Here is a 21,296-nt window from a genome sequence, read left to right on the forward strand (position 1 = left end):
TTTGGCGATTCGGACAGTCCACAGTTGCTGCAGCAGGGAGGTGGACCTGGACTGTTAAGTAAGGGGCAGGATAGGGGAGGGAACCATGGGGGGGACCCCTGTCAGGCCCCATCCCTTGCCTGCTCCCTCAGCACCCCTGAGCACCTTTTGACTCTGCCCATGTCTGACCCGCCTCCCCCAGCTCCCACCCCCTTTTTTTTTTTTTTTAAAGCCACGACTCAATGGCTTTTGCCTGGCAGGGGGGTGATCCTTACTGCTTCATGCTGCAGGGTGTGTGTTGGGGGGGGGGAGCTGTCACGAGCCCCCAGAAGCCCCGAGGCCGCTACAGCAGCCGGTGAGTCTGAGGTTTTTCTGTTTTGTTGTTTTTAAAAGGCTGGAAGCTGGGGCGGGTTGGTCAGTCATGGCCGGGGGGTGGATGGGGGGGAATGGAGCCTTTGTGATTTGGAGACTTGGCTGATTCGGCAGCAGCTGTATCTTTGCCTGAAATCAATTCAGGACAGCGATTTGAATCACTGAGTCAAATCACTGTCCCCTGAATTGGCCAAATCTGGATCCAAAACAAATACTAGCCGCTTCGCACAGGCCTACTGTAAACTAATTGGAGTTGATTTTCATTTGCTAATAGCATCAGTTTCCAGCAAAACGAGCTCCTGTTAAATTAAATGTACTGCATTATTTACCATGTTTCAGTATGTTTGAAAATGGAGAAGTGAGGAGAAAGCAGTCAGCAAGAGCATCTTCAATAATGAAGCATGTGCTTGCTTGCTCTCCCTCAAATATGACCTATAATAATGATGGAAAGCTAAATCACCGCAAGTCCAATCAACTGCATATCCATTCAGCGAGATTCTGTTTTTGCAATATAGTTCTTTCCGTCTCAAAGTTGTATAAAGATTTCTTCTTTCCTTTTAATTGGAAAATTGCTTGCTATTTGAGAGAGCTTGGGGAAGAATAGGTTTCTGAATTTCGTCATATTAACTGGTGCTTACCAGGTGTTTTTCGTGCCATGGACAGAGGGTACTTTTAACTACTCAAAAAGTGGTGCGACTTACTGCTTGGCTAGGGGCTGTTAAGTTATGCAACTTCTGCATTTCTTTCTAGTGATATAAATGAGCTACACTGTGGTAAATTTAGTCCTGAATTAAATAGGCACTTTAGTTGCAATTTTTTTTCTGTCTTTGTACTTTCACGGGATGTTGCCGAATTCATAGTTAAATTTATATAGTTAACCATCAACTGCATTCTAATATTATAAAAACCTAAATCTGTCTGTCTGTCACGCATTATCCATACTCTGATTGGCTGACAGAAATAGCCAATCAGAGTGTTCCATGTGTGGTGGACTACTGCTGTGATTCTGAAGCTGCACAGAGGAGAGAACAGAGGGTGGGGGAGCTGAGGCCAGCAGTGCTGGCCTTGGATTCCCCACCCTGCTCTCTGCAAGAGGCAGAACAGTGATAGCATGGTGGTAGGACTCTTTCCCACCCCCCGCCCCCCTCCGGTCATTCTCGATGGCAATTGTCTAGTGTTTTCATAACTGCAGAGGGGTCTATCCCAATTAGTGCAGTTGTTGAGACTTCTACTGTAGCTTTCTACTTGCTGATTAACTTAATTGCAAAGGGTTACAAGAATGTAATTTTTGTTGTCTTGATTAAACAACTTTTATATTAAAATGTGTGGGTCTTACAGAGGTTGATATCTTGGTAATGAAATGTAATGCTGACTGATCTGGCTGAATACTGCTTGCACCGTTTTACTCTGAAATGAGTGCATGTATGAGGGATGAGGGAGGGGAGAAAGAGACATCTCTACACAAAGTTGTTGGTGTTTTCATCTCAGTACAGTCCAAAATATATTTCTCACAGTCTTCCAGTTGAACTGAATTACAGTGATATTTCACAAGTTAAATGAGCCCCCTTACTAAAAGGTATCCTGGTGTTCATCTTGGCCTTTCAGGACAGAATGAGTAGTTGGTTGATCAACTCAGTCTTCTGTCAAAAGATTTTCATTACACAATGGGCATGCAAATTTAGGAATTTGTAGTCTAGGAATTAAGTGTTCTCGGGTGCATCTGCACGCGCAATTACTATGGAGCAGTTTTGTGCCAAAGTCGACTGCTCCTGGGCAGCTGTGACTGAGACACCAGGAGCTTGAGCCGGGGTGGAGCAGCCCCAGGCTGGATCCAGGGTCCAGGGGAAGGCATTGGGTGGGAGAGGGGCTGGCTAGGTAGGGAATGAGAGTGCCCAAAGATCAGAGCTATGTAGGCCAGCAGGTAGGGCCTGACATCCTGCTGCCTGGGCTGACCAGGTGCAATGGTATGCCCTGGTCAGCATTTATGTGCGTGTTTAGGTGTATTAATTTTCACCACTGTAAAATAATACTGTTCCCTACAGTACTGTCTTACAGAAACAAAATGTTTTTGTTTGCTATGGTCTAATATCATCGCAGGTGTAGACTATGACACTTTACACTGCAGCGAATTAGTTTACTGTCCAGTTAAGCATATGTGTAGGTGCAGCCCTTGAACACTACTTCTTTCAGTAATTTTAAATGTCATCCAATCCTTATGATAAAAGAGTACTATAAAGTGAAAAATATAGGCTCTGTCCTAGGGTGCAGGCTAGGGAAGAGGCTCAAAAATCGTAGCAGCTGTTCTGCCAACCATGTTGTCCACACACTGTCAGCAGCATGGCCTCTTGCTTGGCTGCTGCCAGGGTACTGAAACACTCAGTTACCCCTGATAAAGTATTACGTAATGTTTAAAGAATTTCAAAGATTTTCTCACTGGGATTTCTACTCTACTACCGGATTACAAATAATAACATTTGTTTTAGTAAGTTTTACATTTTCCAATGTTGGAACAGAATGTTTTAAATCTACCTCAAGAACAAACTTTGGTCAGTGGCTTATTTGTGAATTTTAAGCCACATTCTTTTACTCTCAAAGACTAGTAATACATTAAGACTAGTAGTAATTTTTCTTGAAAACTAAGTTTACTTTACCTTTTCCAGTTATTTTACTGGTTAAGCATAATCACAAATAGAGGGGATGAAATGTCACTTGACTTTTTTGATGCTTAGGAAGGAATAGGCATCACGAACCTGCCCATGAGGGACCCTGAAAGCCCCAAATTTTACCCCACTGTGCTGCCACTCACTCCAAAGAGCAGACTGAAGTTGACCTGAGAGTTTCCCTAATGCCTATCCCAGTACCTCAGTTATTCTGCTATTATACTGGACTCTGCAGCTCCAGTGAGGGATTTCTGCTGGTCCTGGGTAGCCTTGTTTTTTGGGTTATGGAAGAAATAATTCTGCCTCTGTAGAGAGAATCAGCCTGGAATATCACCTGCCCAGAAGTCACTTCTACAGGCAACCAGTAAGGAAACTAACCAACCAAAGGGCTTATAACCAAAAAACCCCCAAAAATCAAGCAAAAGAAACCTATAACCATATGCTGAGATACAGCCTGAAAAATAAGTAAATAACTAAGTAAATAAACAAAAGAAATACCAGAATGTTGACTTGTTCTTTCCCTGTATCTTAAGTCCAAAGATATGGTCTCTACCATGTTTCAGAGGTCTAAATGGAACTCCTGCCTCTGCCCTTGCCATCAAGATTTCCTGCATCTTCTTGTCACATTGGTTTCCCCAGACCACTTGTCTGGGGGACCCGGCCCTCCCTTGTACCTGGGAAGGCTGTTTTCCAGGCATGTTTAAGTAACCTTGCCAGTCTGGCTTAACATATGGCACCCCTTCACTTCAAGGGGAACTCAGACTATGACAGTTAACATCTTGATACCCCTTCTTCCCTCTGCCCCTTGCGTATTTACCAGCCTATAGCTTTGTTAATTTGGTATGCTGCCTTATATGATAGTTTGACCAGTTAGATATCAGGCATGTTTTAAAATGTAAATATATTATTGTCTGGGCAGACAAGGCTTCTCTGTGCCTCATAGGAGCTCAGCGATTGACTCTTCTAGGTGTGAATAAGATTAAACGTTCAAATTAATCATTGCCTTATTAACACCATCTTGGCTGAATTATTGTAAAGACCTACCAAATTACATGAGCATTATTTGATATAATATATACGATGATGGGAGCAATACAGCTGAACACAGCTTTGCAATAGCTACAATTAGAGACCAAAATACCACAAGAGTAAGCCTAGTTTAGGAGAACATCCAGGCATGCCACAAAGTGAACCCCCAAAGGTGTAATTTCATCTTCAGGTGACTCCATGACCATAGGGAGTATGTTGGATCTGAAGACCTTACTTGGAGAGTATTATAAAACCTTTCTTTCAGAAACTGATCTGGAAACATTAAGTTGATATTTCTGAATTGAAGTAACAGGAAAAATGAAAAACTTTTTGCTACTAGCCCCCGCGCCTGAGCCCCTGTTATCTGCCCCTTCTTGATTAGTCCCCACTTGCCTGTGCCTATACTGCATGCCTTAACTATATCTCTATCTCATTTCCTTTCTGCCTGCCCCTCCCACCTGATCTCCCATGCATACAGCTACCGCATTCCCTGACCTGTACTTTTCCTCTGTTCCCCACCTGTTCCCCAACTTACCTAGTCCTTCATCTGCCCTGCTGCTCCTGATTTGTGTGTGATGCTGTCCAACACCTCACTGTCATCTAATCCCAAACCCCAGCCCCAGGTCCGCTCTCACTGCACTGTTGCTGAGTCCGTGGTTGCTGACTTACAGAAGTGGCATCCCCAGTAGGCACAGCAAACTCCAAGAAAAAGCCACTTTTGGGGGGTTCACTGTGTGACATGCATGGATATTCTCCCAAATGATGTTTACTCATGTGGTGTTTGGTATCTAATTGTAGGTATTGCAAAGGTCTGTTTAGTTTTATTGTTCCCATAACTGTATGTGTTACTTTATTTGATATAAATATAATTTTGATATGTCTTTATTTCAGCTAAGTTTCTTTTAGTAAGGTGGTGATTAGCTTAAAAGTTGCACCTAAAAGAGTCAGTGACCAAATTGGGGCCAGGGGAGAGCTGGAACACTGGTACTCAAATGCAAATGAGACTTAGTTTTTCCCACCTCAGTCAACATGTGGGGAAAAAACATCTTGGATTCTAGTTAGGGTGACCTAATTTGAGGGAAATCCAGGACAGGGAACATGGGTTCTCTCTCCCCCCTCCTCCCCCCCCCAGCTCTGTGCTTCCCAGGAGGACAGTGCAGCACACAAACATGCTCCCTCCCCCCTTACACCTTCTTTCCCCCTCTCACTCTGCTCCGAGTCTACTACACCAGTGACTCTGCTTGCAGCCCAGTGGAGTCTGGACCATTGGCTGGGCTCCCTGGAGAAGATTGAAACAAAAGTCCCATATTGGTATGAACCTGCCCACGTATGCCTGGCTTATGAGTCAGAAGCCAGACAGGTTTGCTCCAATCCAGGAGTTTTTCTTCAGTTTTCTCCAACAGCTGGGGTGCTGAGACAGCCCCCAAAATCCAGGACTTGCATAACTTTATCAAGCAGGAACATTAAATTGTTTATCCTTGCTAAGTTAAACAAGAAAAGACATTTCTGTAAAGTCTTATTTACAGCTGTAAGGCAGGAGTTTGGGTGCAGTTGTCAGAGAAAAGTTTTTACATAAGAAGAATAGATGTCAGTATGTGGGAGGTATCTGTTTAAATACATACTTCTACTGTCAAACCTCCTTGTTTGCACATTTTTACAGGGAGGACTGAAAAATAGCAAGCATGAATGCACACTATCTTCCCAGGAATATGTACATGAATTACGATCTGGTATCACAGAAGAAAAACTTCTCAACTGCTTGGAGTCTCTGAGAGTGTCTCTGACCAGCAATCCAGTCAGGTAAGTGACCACTTTTTACACTATTAATGCATATAATTATCAGCTCAATTGTTCTACAGACTTCACAGGTAAGCTTTTTTTAGCCCTTTTATACAGAGTGTTCACAAATTTATGGACAGTTGGCACCCTTGGGGCCAGTGTTTTTGGCAGGAGTGCCACACTAGCCCCTCACCTTCCTGGAATGTCACTCTGGTCCCCTTCTCCTGCCTGATCTAGTGCTTTGTTTTCTACCCATCCTTGATCTGCCACATGCCACACACAAGCTATTTGTTTCAGTTGTGGCACTTGTACTGCAAACTGGCCACTCTCATCTAGACTCAATATAATGGTGTGTGTGCATGTGTATTACAGTAGTATTCAAAGAGTTTGGTTCATTGGCTGGAGAACTCTTTACCCTCTGCATGAGTCAGAAATGGAATCCATGTTTTTAAATATGTATCTTGATATTAGAAAAAATGAAAATCTAACTTCCTATACCAAAGTTGTTTTTAGCAAGATTACCCAGCTATGAGTTGACCAAAAAAGACACGTTAGTTCTTCTGTATTGGCTGCTATAAGAGCAGCAGGAAAGGAGGAGAATCTGAGGGATCCAAAAGAAGCTGGAGACTATAGGGAACAGGAATAGAGTCTTAATATTTTTGGCAGGAATAGATGGTAGGAATTACAGGAATTGGGGATTAGGAGTTACAGGAATGAAGGCTTCCCCACTTAAAATAGGATCAGAGTGACGAGTCGATTGTGGCAGTGTGTTAAATCTGTTGAAATTGATCAATGGTAGATATCTTATGGTAACTTGAACTATGTCTCTAATATCAAACTCACTTTTTATGGTTATTTCAGCATTTAAAAGCTGGGGAAGTGACGGAGGAGAACTCTGAATTAGACATGATCTGTATCTATAAATACATGTCTTTCCTATTTGCGTCTTCATGTTGATGACCAAATCAGTACCTGGATAAAAACCTTAAAATGAATCTAATCTAAAGAAACTTTGATAGCCTGCTTTCTTCTACTTCTCTTGAGGTTGGAAATAACACCTGAAATCGTCATAGACTTAGAAAGTTTAAGTACTTAGGCTTTATTTTTACTAAGATAGTAAAACTTTTTTGTCAGACCTATCAGTTGTCCTCCTGTTTTGACTTTTGTATATTGCTTTTGATTGTACATTTTGCATCTTTCTAGGTCAAACTCTCTCTCTAGTGTTCAGATAATATCCTATGTAGTTTTGAAAACAATATAACTTTCCAATGGTTAGGAACAAATGTAGAATACATTTGAAAACTCTGAGATTTTGCAACAAAATCTAGTTAACATCTGGTGAACAAGAAACGTTGAAATCTGCGGACACACACAGATTTTTTTTTTTCAGTGGGTTGATAAAATTCAATTCAGCAGCAACGGACAGATGTAAACTTAGGTAATGACCTTACCAGAATTTAATTCTTTGATTGGGACTAGCTTCCAGTAAAAGACTAAAGTCAAGAGGGGGTGTACAAGTTAGGAGGGATTGCTTATCAAAAAGCATAGTCGCATTTCGAGGAAAGTATACAGCAGACCACTGTTTTTTAACGATCCCTGAAGACAATTAAAAAAAAAAAATGAAGGTAAAGTTTCCCTGGGCAGTGTATCATGATCTCTCTTACTCAGAAGAAATTAGTGTTTATAATGACATTAGTCCTTGATTTCCTGTGAACCTTGCCTTCTAAATCCAACTTCATTATATGCTGTCATAGTGCCTTCAGGTTTCTTGCTTAGCTCCTATGTATCTTAATCTTGCCTTAAAATGCTATTCTAATTTGGGAAATAGGATTTAACTTAATTTTTGCTACCAAAGCAATAAAAAAATTATTAAAACAATTTTTGTCTTATAGCTTGTCTTGGACATCATTTCATATAATACATGAAAATTGGCCAGAGAGACTCTACCCTAGGAAATTCAGAAGCATGTCAGTGTGTCATGTTCTACTGCAATATTATAGCTTCATAATCTTTTTGTGTTAAATTTTATGGTGTCTAGTTAAGAGTTTTTAATTACTTAAATGGCTCTGTTGCTGGGATACAACTCTTTGATCCAAGCACAGAGGGGATAAAGGAACAGAACAACTACCTACTGAAAAATTTTGTTAAACACTTGTTTAGAAGAGTATAAATCCTGTTTCTCAATGCCTCACTAACTGACTGTGACTTGTGAAAGATAGCTCCTGAGTTATATGATGGACGTGGAATGTACTTACATTGCCATTATGGCACTTACTGTAGAATAAAAAATATATAGCTATTCTGTAGGGACAGAGAATATTTAGTTGCCCAATGCAGATGCTAGGGCAGCAATTTCTCAACCAGGGTGTCACAGGACTTGGAGTGTCAAGACGTTCGTCTAAACGTCCCATAGTCTGCCCTGGAATACTAAGTGTGCAAGCACCAATGAATAATTCACAAGAGAAACAGAGGTTTGAAATGGGAATCCATAGCTCCAAAAACATTCTGATGTATTATGATCCCCCTTGAGTTCTTTGCAATAAAAGATGGATAATACTGACACAACTATCCCCATTATCAGGCTGCAGTGTTTTAACTATATTGGTATAAACAGTATAAACAAGGACTTTTGATGCTGCTTGTTCTTTTCTTTTTTTAAAGTCAGAAATAAAAAATGTCCTTCCTGCAGATTTTTTACAAGACAACAGTTGTATATTCATTTATTTATTAAATTTGTATGTTGTCCTTCCTGAACAAAGCTTAGAATGGCTTACATTTAGATACAGAAACACCATAAAAGCAAATGGAATGGAATGGAATACGAAGCAAAAACACCTTTTGTTGGCATCCTAGCCCATAACAAACTGGAAGAAACAGAAAATCGTGGTCATACGTAGTTTTTAAAAGCAAAGTTAAGGTAGATAGTAATACGTCGTCTAGAATTTGAGAGAGAGATGCTTTCCTGCTTTTACATTTTTGGTTGATTTGTCAGCAGATAGCAGTTTCTTTGAAATAATTGTATACTTTAGGTAGGATTGTTTATTAACTGTTTCCTATAGAGTCGTAGGAGGTGCACTTGTTGATTCTATACAACTAATTTTTCACATAATTAGGGATGTAAAATGTAGATGACTGAAAAAAGAGAAGAGAAAATTTACTTTCTCTACAGTATACACACAGAGGAAAGTAAGCCCAGAATTTAACCTGCAGTGGTGGTGGTTTGATGGACTCATTAATTATTGGTGATAACGGTTTTATTAACTTCCATGTCATTTCCATGTTTATGTATTTCGTACTGTAAATCCTGTTAACTGGCTGGAGAGATTTAAAAAAAAACTGCACCTACATTTTGCATGCTAGTTGTTGGCGACTCATTCATAATTTATTTTTATTGTATAATTATATTTTACTGAAACAAGCATATTGTATTTGATTGTACTTCATAGGGTAGACTTATTGCATCTAATTCATTTTATGCTAAGGAAATAGATATGGCATCCTTCTTAATAACAAAGCATTTAAGGGAATTTATTGTTTGTAAGTTGTGCTTTCTTTGTTTATTTGTTTCTGTCATTCAAGAGCAAATTAAGTAAGGAGTGAGCTTTTTGCAAGTGCAAAGACTGTTAGCTTTCCAGCAGAATGCATTCTACACATGCTGGACCAATGAGCTCAACCTCTTAGAGTCATGGCCTGGATGCCTATGACCCAGCTGCACTAGCGTCCACCACTTCCCTCTAGGGAAGAATGAAAAAGGAATGTGAACAGGAGTGTGCTTCACCAGGGGAATGTGAAAAGGAATCTGCTTCTAATGTCAGAGGGAGCTGGGGAAAGAAGAGAGCTTTTCCTGGAAAACAGTGCCTGCCATAGGGAAGTGGGGAGGGAGGAAAAGGGAGAGAATAAGCAGCACCTTCCATAGGGAAGGAAAGAGCACAGAGGGCTGCAGGGGCATGGTGCAGGGCAGGAAAGTAGATGCATAAGGCTGAGCTGCTTGCCACTGTTCCAAGCTGCAGGTTGGATTGGGTCAGTTCAGGGGCCACTTCTGGCCCACAGAATTGGTTAGCACTAAAGTGGCATGGAATCACCATTGCTTTTTCATCCAGTTATTAAACTGGGCTTTAAGGGTCTTGATGACACCTAGCTAAAGTATTGCTTAGCTCCTTAGTTAAAGTAGTAGGTAACACTATACGACTGGCATACATTTGAATTCATGATGGATATTCTATTAATCTGGATAACTACTGTAGTCAATTTGGACCTAAAGGCCTAACAACAAGGTGGTTACATTTAGGAAAATGACTCTAGATAGTGTGGAAACAAAGCGTTGGTTTAAGTGTAGACTAGGTATATAAAAAGAGAAGAGTGAATTGACTCACTCCCACAAGCTTAGAGAAAACATCTGAGTGCTGACCACAAGGATTCAAGGCTTCAGACACACACCAGATGAAAGGTACAAACTCAGGATAGCAGAAGTAAAGAGAGAGAAACAATAAGTCTTGAAGAGAAAATCCTGCTCTAAACCCCCCCCCAACCCTCCCCCCCCCCCCAAAAAAAACAAAAAACCAAAACAAAACGGACAAACCAGAGTTAAAGGGACTCCAAACTGATAAAGGTTAAATAAGAACAGTATGTAGATAAGATTACAAAGTTGATATAATTGTTTAAAAAAAAAGGGATCACTTCTGTTTAAAGATAATGCAAGTTTGTATAGTGTTATAAAGAATAAAGATAAGTGTTAATCTGCATCTGATTGTGAGTGTATATATATCGGTGAGTGTATGTAAATAATCGAGTGAAGTTTTCCTCTGTAATACCGGGACTCCTAATAGAGACACCCAAAAAGCAAAATGAAACAACAAATATATATAACAACGCTCCCTACAAGTGACATCATAAAGCAGGACATATTATAATAACATCCAAGATGTGAGAGGTGGGAAAGTCAGGGTACTTGCAGCTCTTTGGGAGATTATAAAAGGATACAGAGAGGCATTGTAAGGTCCGTCATCACACTCAGCCACACACATTGTATAGATACTAAATATAATGTCTTCATCAGTCCGTAATTTAATTTTGACGTGCCAGTTTATCAAATCAATGCACTAACAATATTGCTCTACAGTGAAAGTGAGTGTATTAAATGAAATGCACATTAGAAAGCTGAAGGCAGAAGAAATGAGGTCTTCAGGGCAAATATTTTTACTGAAAATATTTTTTTCAAGACAAGACTTAAAGTAGTCTGAAATGAAACCAAGGTTTGGGATTAGTAACAAATGAAAAAAATATGATAGTAGGGAAACACGGTAGAGATGCTGCAGAAGACTACTAATATTTATATGAAAGAAACCCAGAGTGAGTCTGACCTGGAGGCTGGCTGCCAAATAGATCACTGGGCATCGTATGCATACATGTGATCAAAGTGAGGCTGTAAGCCTTCGAAAGGAATGAATGGCAGCTTTGTACTTCTTCATGTTTAGGAAATGAAGTGAAAAGACCACCAAAGGCCTAGAATTAGCTTGAACCTGTGCATCCTCTCTTTACTTCAGTTAGGTTGGAAACCTCTAGGGATAAGATATGACTTGGGAAGTTCCCTTGCAGCCCTTGTTACAGGCCATTTTCATTCCTTAACCAGGTGTGTCAAACTTGCCTCAGGCTGGATCAAAACTTTTGGTGTCTTCCCAGGCCCAATGTCTGGGGTGCAGTTGCAGCAGCTGAGCGTCCAGTGGTGGCGGCTAGAGGTCCAGGGACCAAGGGCTGTGTGAACATGGTCTTAGTTCATTCCCTTGCTATCCATGGTCATGTCCAGCATGGCCTATGGGTCCCGAATTCTGTGACAGGCCACTTCCCCTAGCTCCACCCCAAGTTTTTGGGAGCTTGCTTGTAACCCAGCAGACTGGATGGAATAGCTCCACAGGCTGAAAGCAGCCTACAGACCATATATTTAACATGCGTGCCTTAAGTGTGGTATATCTGAGCTGTAGCAACTAATCTAAGTTAGCCGATTAATGTGTCCATTAAATAACAGTAGTTTGTTTGGATTAAACTAAGTCCAATTCTAAGAACTGGATTTTGAACTGGGCCATTTTGTAAGTGTTTTATAATATTTCTTGAATACAATGCAGAAAAACATTACAAATAAAACAAATACAATGTGAAGATCCATTATATGTTAAACTTGAAGCGTGTTTGAATATCGGACAGTATTTTTCGTGCTTGATGGAACACTGCTTTAAAAAAATGTAATTCTGCATTAACAGAAAGCTGTGATTTAACCTAGAAGTTCCTGTGCATCTTGGCTACTGTCCTAATGAAATGGTGATACATAACAGGGAAGTTGTAGGTTTATTTTTCCTTTTTTCCTGCTGTGGATACAATCTTCGTAAGAGAGAATGTTGAATGTTTTACTGAGCTGGAAAATGTCATTGTATAAAAAAGGAAAATGCTTCTTAATACTCTTGAGTAAGTTGCTAACAGCCATAGCAGAAGTGGTCACATGATGGTCGTATCAGATTCTAACAAATCTGCAAATTCTGCTAAATACCAGTCATCAACGATCTCAGGACATGAAAGGAAGAAAGAACTACTTTACCTAAGAAAATAAATAAAAAAAATTATTGGTTGGTAACATATAACTTTTTTTTGTGTTTTGCAATAGTCTTTCCACTAAACTGGATCCTCTTTTTCCCCCTTGACCAGGAGAATATGCTTAACACAGATAAGAAGTTCCATTGTAGGATTTAAATCTGTACAGGCTGGTTGACAATAAAATGGAATTGGTGTACTTTGAATTTAGCTGAAATGTTTTTATTGAAAATCTACAATAATTGTTATGAAAAGTTGTAGTGAATTTCTATTTTTACCTCATTAAAAATAGTATCAACATTATCAGTATCAACAGTGAAGTAGAAGCCCAGTAAGCCTAGTCAGGAAGCTATAGGTAATGCTTGTCATGTATATTTTTAGGTATTTCTTTTAATATTAAATAATAATGGAAGTGTTAAAGAGGACTGACTTGAAGTTGGCTTGCCACTGAACAGCTAGGATGTATAGACTGTAAGAAGAGAAAGATGGGCAGCCTGACTTGTAGCAGGTGTGAGAGAGGCCTGCTTTTGATCCAGCTAGTCATTGTACATTACTTCTAGCTAACAGGTAGCATTTTGGACAAATGTATCCTGACCGATATGCATAATTCCTAACCAGATTTTCTAAAGCTACCTGGTATAACTAAAATGTTAAGCTCCTGGGCTGATCCACTGTAGTGGGTTTTGAAGTGAATCCTAATAGTTCCAGTCTATCTTTGCTTAGTTGATTCTTTGGATGTTTTTCTGTCATTATTGCATTGTCATACTATTGTTCTGCTTCTTACACTGATAACCTCTGTGAGGTTCCTCTGCGTGTTACGGGTCTCTCACTATTAACGGAGTAATTGTGCAATTGTCTTGAGACCAGCTATACAGCATGTGCAAAATAGCTATAGCGCCATAAAAGCTGCAGTCAGCTAAGAAGCTAGACCTTGAAAATGTATATTAACTTCATAGCTGGTTGCTATTGAGCTTTAATTTATGCTGTGACATATACAGGTGCACCACGTCCATCTGGGTCTGGGAGTCTTGCAAAGCTAGTATACTATTTTCAAGGCTGGTTTGAGCTTTTTATGGTGTGATAGCTACTTTGCACATAGAGCTGGTCTCAAAGCAATTTCACAGTTACTCAGTTAATCGCGATATACCTGTAACATGTAGAGGGGACCTCACAGAGATTATCAACATAAGACTTAAGAAGTAGAACAATAGTATGATAGTGTAGTAATGACATAAACATGTCCAAAGTATCAAATAAACAACCATAGATTGAAACTATTAGGATTCATTTCAAAACCCACTACAGTGGATAAGTTCAGGAGCTTAATATTTTAGTTATACCCAGGTAACATTAGACAGTTTGGCTAGGAATTATGCATACAGGTCAGGACTCGGGGCCCTGGCAGCCATGGGGGGTGCAGCTGCTGCTGGGGTATGTGAAACCCTTGGGGCTGAGGGATTTTGGCTGCTGTGATCTTTCAGCCTCAGGGGTGTGGCAAACAGCCAGGGTTGGGGGATCACGGCAGCTGTGATCCCAGAGCCACGAGGGTTCATGGCTGGGAACCCCTCAACTGAGGAGCTTGCTTCTTCCAGGGCAGTGGGAGCCAAGGAACAGACTTTCTCTGCACCAGCAGTAAGGCGTGATGAAATCTAATGCATGACCCCACAATCATGCCTCACGTGTCTGGCATGGCTTCTGGTTTTTCTTTTGTGCTTTATAAGATTCCCTCTAAATTTTGAAGTATACAATATCCCAGAGGTTCTTCATTATGTATATGTCATTATCTGGGCAGTTCATGGACTTGAGTCTCCTGTTTTTTTTCCTTTGATACTATGTACTAAAAATAAAAATCAGTAGCTTGTTGTTAGATGATTTGCTTTGACCTCAGATGTATAAATATTAAGCCTCTGCCTTCTCTTCCGCCCATATACTTGTATATTAATGTCAAGAACTGATGTTGTAATCAGCTCAAGTTGTCAGTATTTAAAAATTGCATTGTCATGACATTTGAGTCTTTCAAATATAGATATTAAAAACGAAATCTCCTTTACACACTTGAAATGCAGAAGGGAAGCTTTTCACGATTCTGTATTCTTCCATTTTAAAATCTACTCTGTGAACATTTTCTTTAATCAATAGCTTGGTTCTTCATCTTTAGCATACCTGCAGTACTTGTGACATGAAAGTAATGCTCATTGTCTGAGGACTGTATTTTAGTACTCAACATTAGAGTTTTTTAAGATGCATGTGAAGGCAGAGTAGTAGTTATTTTATTAATCAGTAGGATGGAATCTAGAAGTTCAGTAACTTATCAGAAACCACTTTTACACTTTTGTTGTTGAAAATGAAATTTTAGGAAAGGATCAATAAGCAGTAAATGACTTTCAGTTAAATTAGGGTAAGATCTTATTTTTGAAATGAATGCAGGGAAAAGTAGTTCCTTTTCATAGCAAACCTCTTAGGAAAAACAGTATTGATTACTGATATACAATAGGTAAACAACTGTATTTTGTACAGAATTGCAATTTAGAGTTCTAATCTTCAAAATGGGTAGTGTATTTCAATTGTAGAATCACATTCAAGGACTGAGCTGCCAAGTGTCTCGGTAGTTCTTTCCTCTTGAATAAAACTTATAGCAAATATGCTTGGTGGTGAGTTTCTATGACTGTTATGCATACAGTAGGCATATGACTAGAATAAGTTTGAAGGACTGTTGTAAGTCTGCCTGGTTTAGCCTAGTGTAGTTTCTCAACAGTCATAATGGACTTACGTGTATGTTGGCTGCAAAACTGAAAATGGCATGGTTTTGCTTGGCATACATGTGGTTACAAACAACAATTTACACTGCATTAATAAATAAGCATAATTAACCTACTCTTCCCCCCAAATTATTAAAAAAAAAAAAAAAAATCGCCTGAATACCATGAAACAGTCTGAAGAATGTCATGGAGTTTAAATTTTATTTTGCTGCAGGCATTTTTAACTTAAGAATTAAGTAGGCTGTTAGATACAGAATATACTATGCCCAGGCTAGAAAGAAAGAGTTTAATACTAGACCTTCAGTGACCCTGAGTCTATTATGAATCTACTCTGGTAGATATTTTAAAAAATAATGCAAAACATATACTGCAGACAAGTATGGGTACAAATTATGTGTAAATGTCATATGGTATTCTTAAATGTGTTTATAATGCTGACCAGTGCTGACCTGAGACTTAGGAGTTTCTGCAGGAGAAAAGAATTTGAGTATTAGTGAGCTTCCCTAGTTTGGTGACAGATACACTGGATGTATCTACACAAGACACTGACTGCACAGTAGCCTGCGACTACTGTGTAGTCGAGTCACTTGGCAGAAAGCATGATATTATGTTACTGTGCAGTAGTCTTGGGCTACTGTGCAGTCAGCATCATGAAAAAGCCATTTGCTGCTACTGCATAATAACTGGCTTATTGTGCAGTCATTTAGTACTTGTTTATACATGTATTAAATGATTGTGCAGTCAGCATCTTGTGTAGATGCAGCTACTGTTAATGTTTTCTGTACTGCGTTGTCCCCAAAACCTCTGCACAATGTCTGTTATACTTTTTTATGTAGGTTCTTGTCAAAGATTAAAGTCTTTGATTTCGGATGCCGATGGCAAAAGGTCAGAGGCTAACACAGGAAACTGTAATTGTAGTCTATCCTTCTGTATTAACAGTGCTGCATGCACACACCCTTGTCTATGCCTCATTTCAAATCACTTGAGCTTGCATACGAGAGAGAAGCTAACCTTGGATTGTATACAACTCAGCACTGTGACGTGAAAAAAGATATCGTACCTATGGTAACGAGATTAGCTGACTTTAATGAAATTGTAAAATTAAATAATGTGCTATGTTTGCCCTCCTGTGATCAAACAGAACCAGTACCACCCAAGCAAAAAATAACCCCCCTTTTCTGAAACCTGAGCGAACAAAGAAAGCACGATTGCCAGCTTGTTAATTATTCATGCCTGGCGTGTAGTAATTGGCCACCTTGCCGAGTATAACTTTGAAAGAACTTCCACCCAAAGCGGAGAACTGTGTACACACTCAAGCAGCTCAGTTTGTGAAAAGGCCATTCACAAATTTTACCTCTCTGCCTTCGAACTGTTCTGGCGTAACCCCGTCTTTGCCGGCTTATCTATGTGTCTCGTTATCTTTTTTATCAAGAGCTCTCGGTAGTCTGCAGACCATGACAGCTTGTGTGAATCACTCAGAACCTGTAACAAGCAAGCCTCTTACCCACCCTGTAAATACTGGGTAACATGATATCTGCATGCTGTAACTGAACAAATCAACTCTTCTGCCTATGCTGCAAACATCAGTAGTGTAAGTAAAATAAACTTTCTGTGTAACCAATACGCTTTAAGTCACATGACTCCTACTCGCCAATAACACCCACCTGTCCGATCACCGATCCCTTTCACGCTAAGCCAGTCGTGCCGACCAAGGCTCGCAGGTCAAGGGTACACCAGTCTTCAGGACGCGACAGTTCTAATCTGAACTTAAAAGAAAAATTGCTGTTGCATGCATTTATTTACAAAGTGCATATGTTTTTATTTTTATATATGAATTTAATATCTGCCTGCAGGTAGACTTTTCTTCTCTTCCTGTATTAGGACACTGACTGAGATGATTTAAAGTGCTTAGTTAAGTATGTGCACTTGAACACTTAGGTTGGGATTTACAAAAGGGTTCACCGTTTGTCAAGATCTACTTAAATTGTAATGGGACTTTTCCATTGACTCCAGTGACAGGAATCAGGCCAACATGGTGAAAAACCTATTGAATAGGATATTTTTTTAACTTGATCAAACACAGGGTCATCTGAGAGAACTATCTACTCAAAGACTTTTGCTTAAGTAGATGATGGTATATTTTGGGCCTCTCCGTGGATTGAAACATTGTAGTGGTGGGGAGGTTTGTGTCTTCCAGTGATCTTCAGAGTTATGTTGCCTGGAGACTTACACTTCTGGCAGTGTTACCCATGGTGAACAGTCATAAGGGGAGGTTCCAGACAATCCACGGTCTAAAGGCATGTCCTCAATGGCACATCAGGCAGAAGATGTCAAGATTTCAACAGCTGTGTAGATGGAAGAAGGGTAAGATGGAGGACTTCTGTCATCTAGGGTTCTTGCTTGCCACTGGGCTCAGACTTCTCTACTTTGTCAAGATTGCATGGCTGCTGTTTCCATGCACCAGCTTCCTCATGTTAAACAGTCACGCACAGGCTTCTACCATGGAAAACAACATGCTCTCCTGTACAAACCTCCAAAAGCCCTGCAGAGATGGAACCAGTAGTGACAGAGGACTAGTTAATCTGGCAGTCTTCAGCCACGAATCTGCAACTTACGGAGCTTCCTGTGGGTATTAACAAATGTCTTGCAACCCTTCGTCTTAAGCTCAGCAAAAACCAGCACATCACTGTCATGATGTTGATTTACTAAATGATGTCAACAATTATACTCCAGCCTTGCCTACGTTCTAACTAATACTTGCATGGAGGACAAGATCATTCTCCTTGGTGATATTCAGTGTCAGTATTGGAGGTGACCTGAAACTCTCCAGTGGCACCATTAGGAAGGACGGAGTAGGGAAAGCCAACTCTAGCGGCATGCTTTTCTTGGGCAAATATGCAGAGCATGGTCTTATCATCATGAACACCATCTTCAGACAGAGTGACAAACACAGGACCACCTGACGACATTCTCACTCTAAATTGGCACCTCCTTGACTATGTTATTGGTAGAGCCCATGATTGAATGGATGTCTGTATCATGCAAGCCACGTGAAGAACCAGTGGCTGCTGGAGAGATCAGTCTTGCCAGATCCATTATGAACATCCAGCCTGCTTTGAAGCACCAACCCCCGCAACCAAAAAACCAAAACAACCAAACAGCCAAAAGCAGCGTGAAGGCCTTTCAACATCAAATCTCATCAAGACCTGAAGGTCTGTAACGATCTCCAATGGTGTCTCCATGGAAAGCTTGCTGCCATATCCACAATAAAAGAAAGCCATATGGAGAAACTCTAGAAGGGGTTTAAAACTGCCATTCATATAGCCCATGCTGAATACCACCCTTTGACACCCAGACTGGTTTGATAAAAGCAACACTGAGATACAAGTCTTCCTCGACTAGAAGAGAAGGGCTAATTCTGCTTGGAAAGAGGACACCTCATCTCAACAGGAGACATATTAGCTCGTCAAAGCCAAAGCTCAAACAATTCTGGAAATTAAAAATCAGTGGTACCAAGTTAGAGATCCACTTCTATGCTGAGAAATGTGGCATGCCACTTCTTCCAGGTGACAAAAGCCCAACTTCCTGTGGTCCTACTTTCCTGCAATCTCAGGAATTCTATGTTCCACCAAGACAATTAATCTATCCAAGCTAGATGGAAAGAGCAGTGTGAGGCACTTCTGATCTGTAAGTTTACTGTGGCAGATAAAACCATGGAGTCCATCTCCCAACACGTGGAAAGGGGATCACTGGCCAACCCTCCTGTCCTAGAAGTCTGGCATGCCACCTAAGAAACCAAGAACAAAGCTACTGGATTGGAAGGCATACCCACTGAAATGTACAATGCTGGCAGCAAGGAACTGGTACTGAGACTCCACAAAGTCATTCTATGGATTTGGAACAATTAAGAGAACGCTGGGACCTGAAGAATGCCAAGTTCATGACTTTTTTCAAGAAAGCAGGTAAGTTTGTGTATAGGAATTACCAAAGTCTTGTCCTCTGTTCCACAGCAGGGAACAGCCTTGCCTACATCCTCCTGAACAGTCTCTTGCTGAGGAAGTCCTGCCATAATTTCACTGTGGTGTCAGACCATCCTGTGGGGCTATTTAAGTGATCTTTGTTGCCTGCCAGGTTGAAGAAAAGTGTAGGGAACAACATCAGGACCTACATATGGCTTTCATTGACCTCACTAAGGCCTTTGACTGTTGTTCATGAAGCCTTGTGGAAAGTACTGGCCACATTTGGATATACATCAGGGTCCTGAAAAGTACATCAGGGTCCTGAGGCTTCTTTGCTACCACATGACTGACTGTCCTATGCAGCAGATCAGAGATGGATACATTTTTCATCTGAACAGGGATCAAACAAGGATGTGTTATCATCCCAGCTCTCTTCATTTTTTTGACAGTCACCTTGGTTCTCATTAAGGAGCATCTCTCTTCTGGAATTGACATTGACATTGAATTTTGAATAGATGGAAGGCTCTTCAATCTGGGATGCTTTTGATTAAAGTCCAAAGTACTCAAAACAGCCATCCTTGATCTTTAATACATCAGTGTCTGGACCATCCTTGTGTGTGCTGTGGAAAACCCCCAGACTGTGCTAGATCTTTTTGGAGAAGTCTAGCATGCTTTGGTCCTCTGAAGTGCTTCATGAGCCTGTGCTGGGCCATGAATGTGATCCTCCTCCAGAAATTACCTTTGAAGAAAAAACCCTGGAGGTAGTTGAGCACTTCCCCTACTGCAGTAGCAATTTTACAAATAGTGAACATTCCTTTTCTGGTGATTTTTGCATTTGTAGAAGCTCAGAAATGGAGAGGAGTTTTGTTTTTTTTGTTTTTTTGTTTAAATTAAATTTAAAGGCATAAAAGAGCATTTGCAGACACTGCAATGAATATATCTAGGTTGAGTTTGTTTCAAGCACAAAGCAAAATAATTCGAGGGTCTCAGTTTTCAGAAAATGTTCCACTTGAGTGGCATAACTTTAGCAGCAGTAGTAGGGATGCACACTCTCAAGCTATCTTCACAGTGTAATATCCCCTTCAAAACAGCATTAATTCAGTTACTTTAAACATCGTAGCAACGTGGCTACAGTGGTGCTGAAACTGGCTTGTTGAGAGCTAGCTTGCAAATATTCAGGCTGTGATGTGCGGATTCACTATTTGTTTAAAAACTCGAGAGCTGCTATGTGCTAGTGACTGTGGAAAAAAAATGCATATACAAAGGGAGGCTGAGCTGAAGGTAGGTAGCAGGTGTGTGGGTTGGTGATTCTTAACCAGGGTTCTGGTACTGCTTTGATTGTTGAAAACCTTTGGCAGACTCGCAGGAACAAAGTGGAGAGCTCCTGCTGAAAAAATTCTAACTACCTGTTGTGATAAGGGTTATAGCAGTGGTTGTCCACCTTTTAGACTTGAGACATCTTTGGATAGACTTGGCACCCCTCAAAAAATGCCAGCTCTTTATTTTCACTTCTTTTTTTACTACAGAAAAATATGAAGAAGTATTTTTGTTGCAAAAAAGTCAGAAAGACTGCAGCTATGGATTTCTATTTGAAATCTCTGGGTTTATCCTGTGAATTATGTTTGTTAACCTAACAGTGTGTGGCACCTTAGGGCACCCTTGAAAGGATATCAAGGCACCCCAGGGTGCTTTTTGACCCTGGTTGAGAACCACTGTTTTTCTTGAGTAGAATAGTGTTGCCACCCATCCTGACAGCTGGGACTGATTTTAGTGTAAGAAGTGGAAAAACAATAGTTTTGTCACTGTAGTAAAATTTAAATCTGTGTGTAGAGGAGAATGAAAATGTTTCTTGATATGGTGGACTAAAATAAAAAATCATTTATTCTATAGTTGCTGCTGTTAACAAAGACAAACTTTTTATTGCCATAGAATGTATCCCGTACTCTTGTAGAGACAGCTGCTGTGTAATGCAGTCTTAAACCTGCAGCAGTTGCCTGGTTATTGTTAGTATTGGAGAAGCCAGGCCAAGCCTTGCATTTACAAGGTTTTGGAATACCACGTCTTAAAAAAACATTTTCACAGTTTCTTTTCTGCCAAACTTTTACTTAATTCCCTGCATGCAATGATAATACAATAGCAAGGGTGAATTTCTCTCACTGATTCAACTTGTTTGCAAGCTA

General features: G+C 40.3%; 1 protein-coding gene across 4 annotated transcripts in view; it reads left to right on the top strand.

Annotated features, from left to right (window-relative positions):
- The window catches only part of DIAPH2 (diaphanous related formin 2), a 768,551-nt gene that overhangs the window by 87,526 nt on the left and 659,729 nt on the right, over positions 1 to 21,296 (top strand). For all 4 annotated transcript variants that reach the window (XM_090061442.1, XM_090061443.1, XM_090061444.1 and 1 more), the window contains one exon: positions 5,701 to 5,840. In XM_090061442.1, coding sequence (XP_089917568.1) covers positions 5,701 to 5,840 — 140 coding nt within the window. The remainder of the gene's footprint in view (positions 1 to 5,700; positions 5,841 to 21,296) is intronic.

This window comes from Crocodylus siamensis, chromosome 8 (genome assembly GCF_052110815.1).
Source record: "Crocodylus siamensis isolate JL-2025a chromosome 8, ASM5211081v1, whole genome shotgun sequence".
In the NCBI taxonomy this organism is placed as follows: domain Eukaryota; kingdom Metazoa; phylum Chordata; order Crocodylia; family Crocodylidae; genus Crocodylus; species Crocodylus siamensis.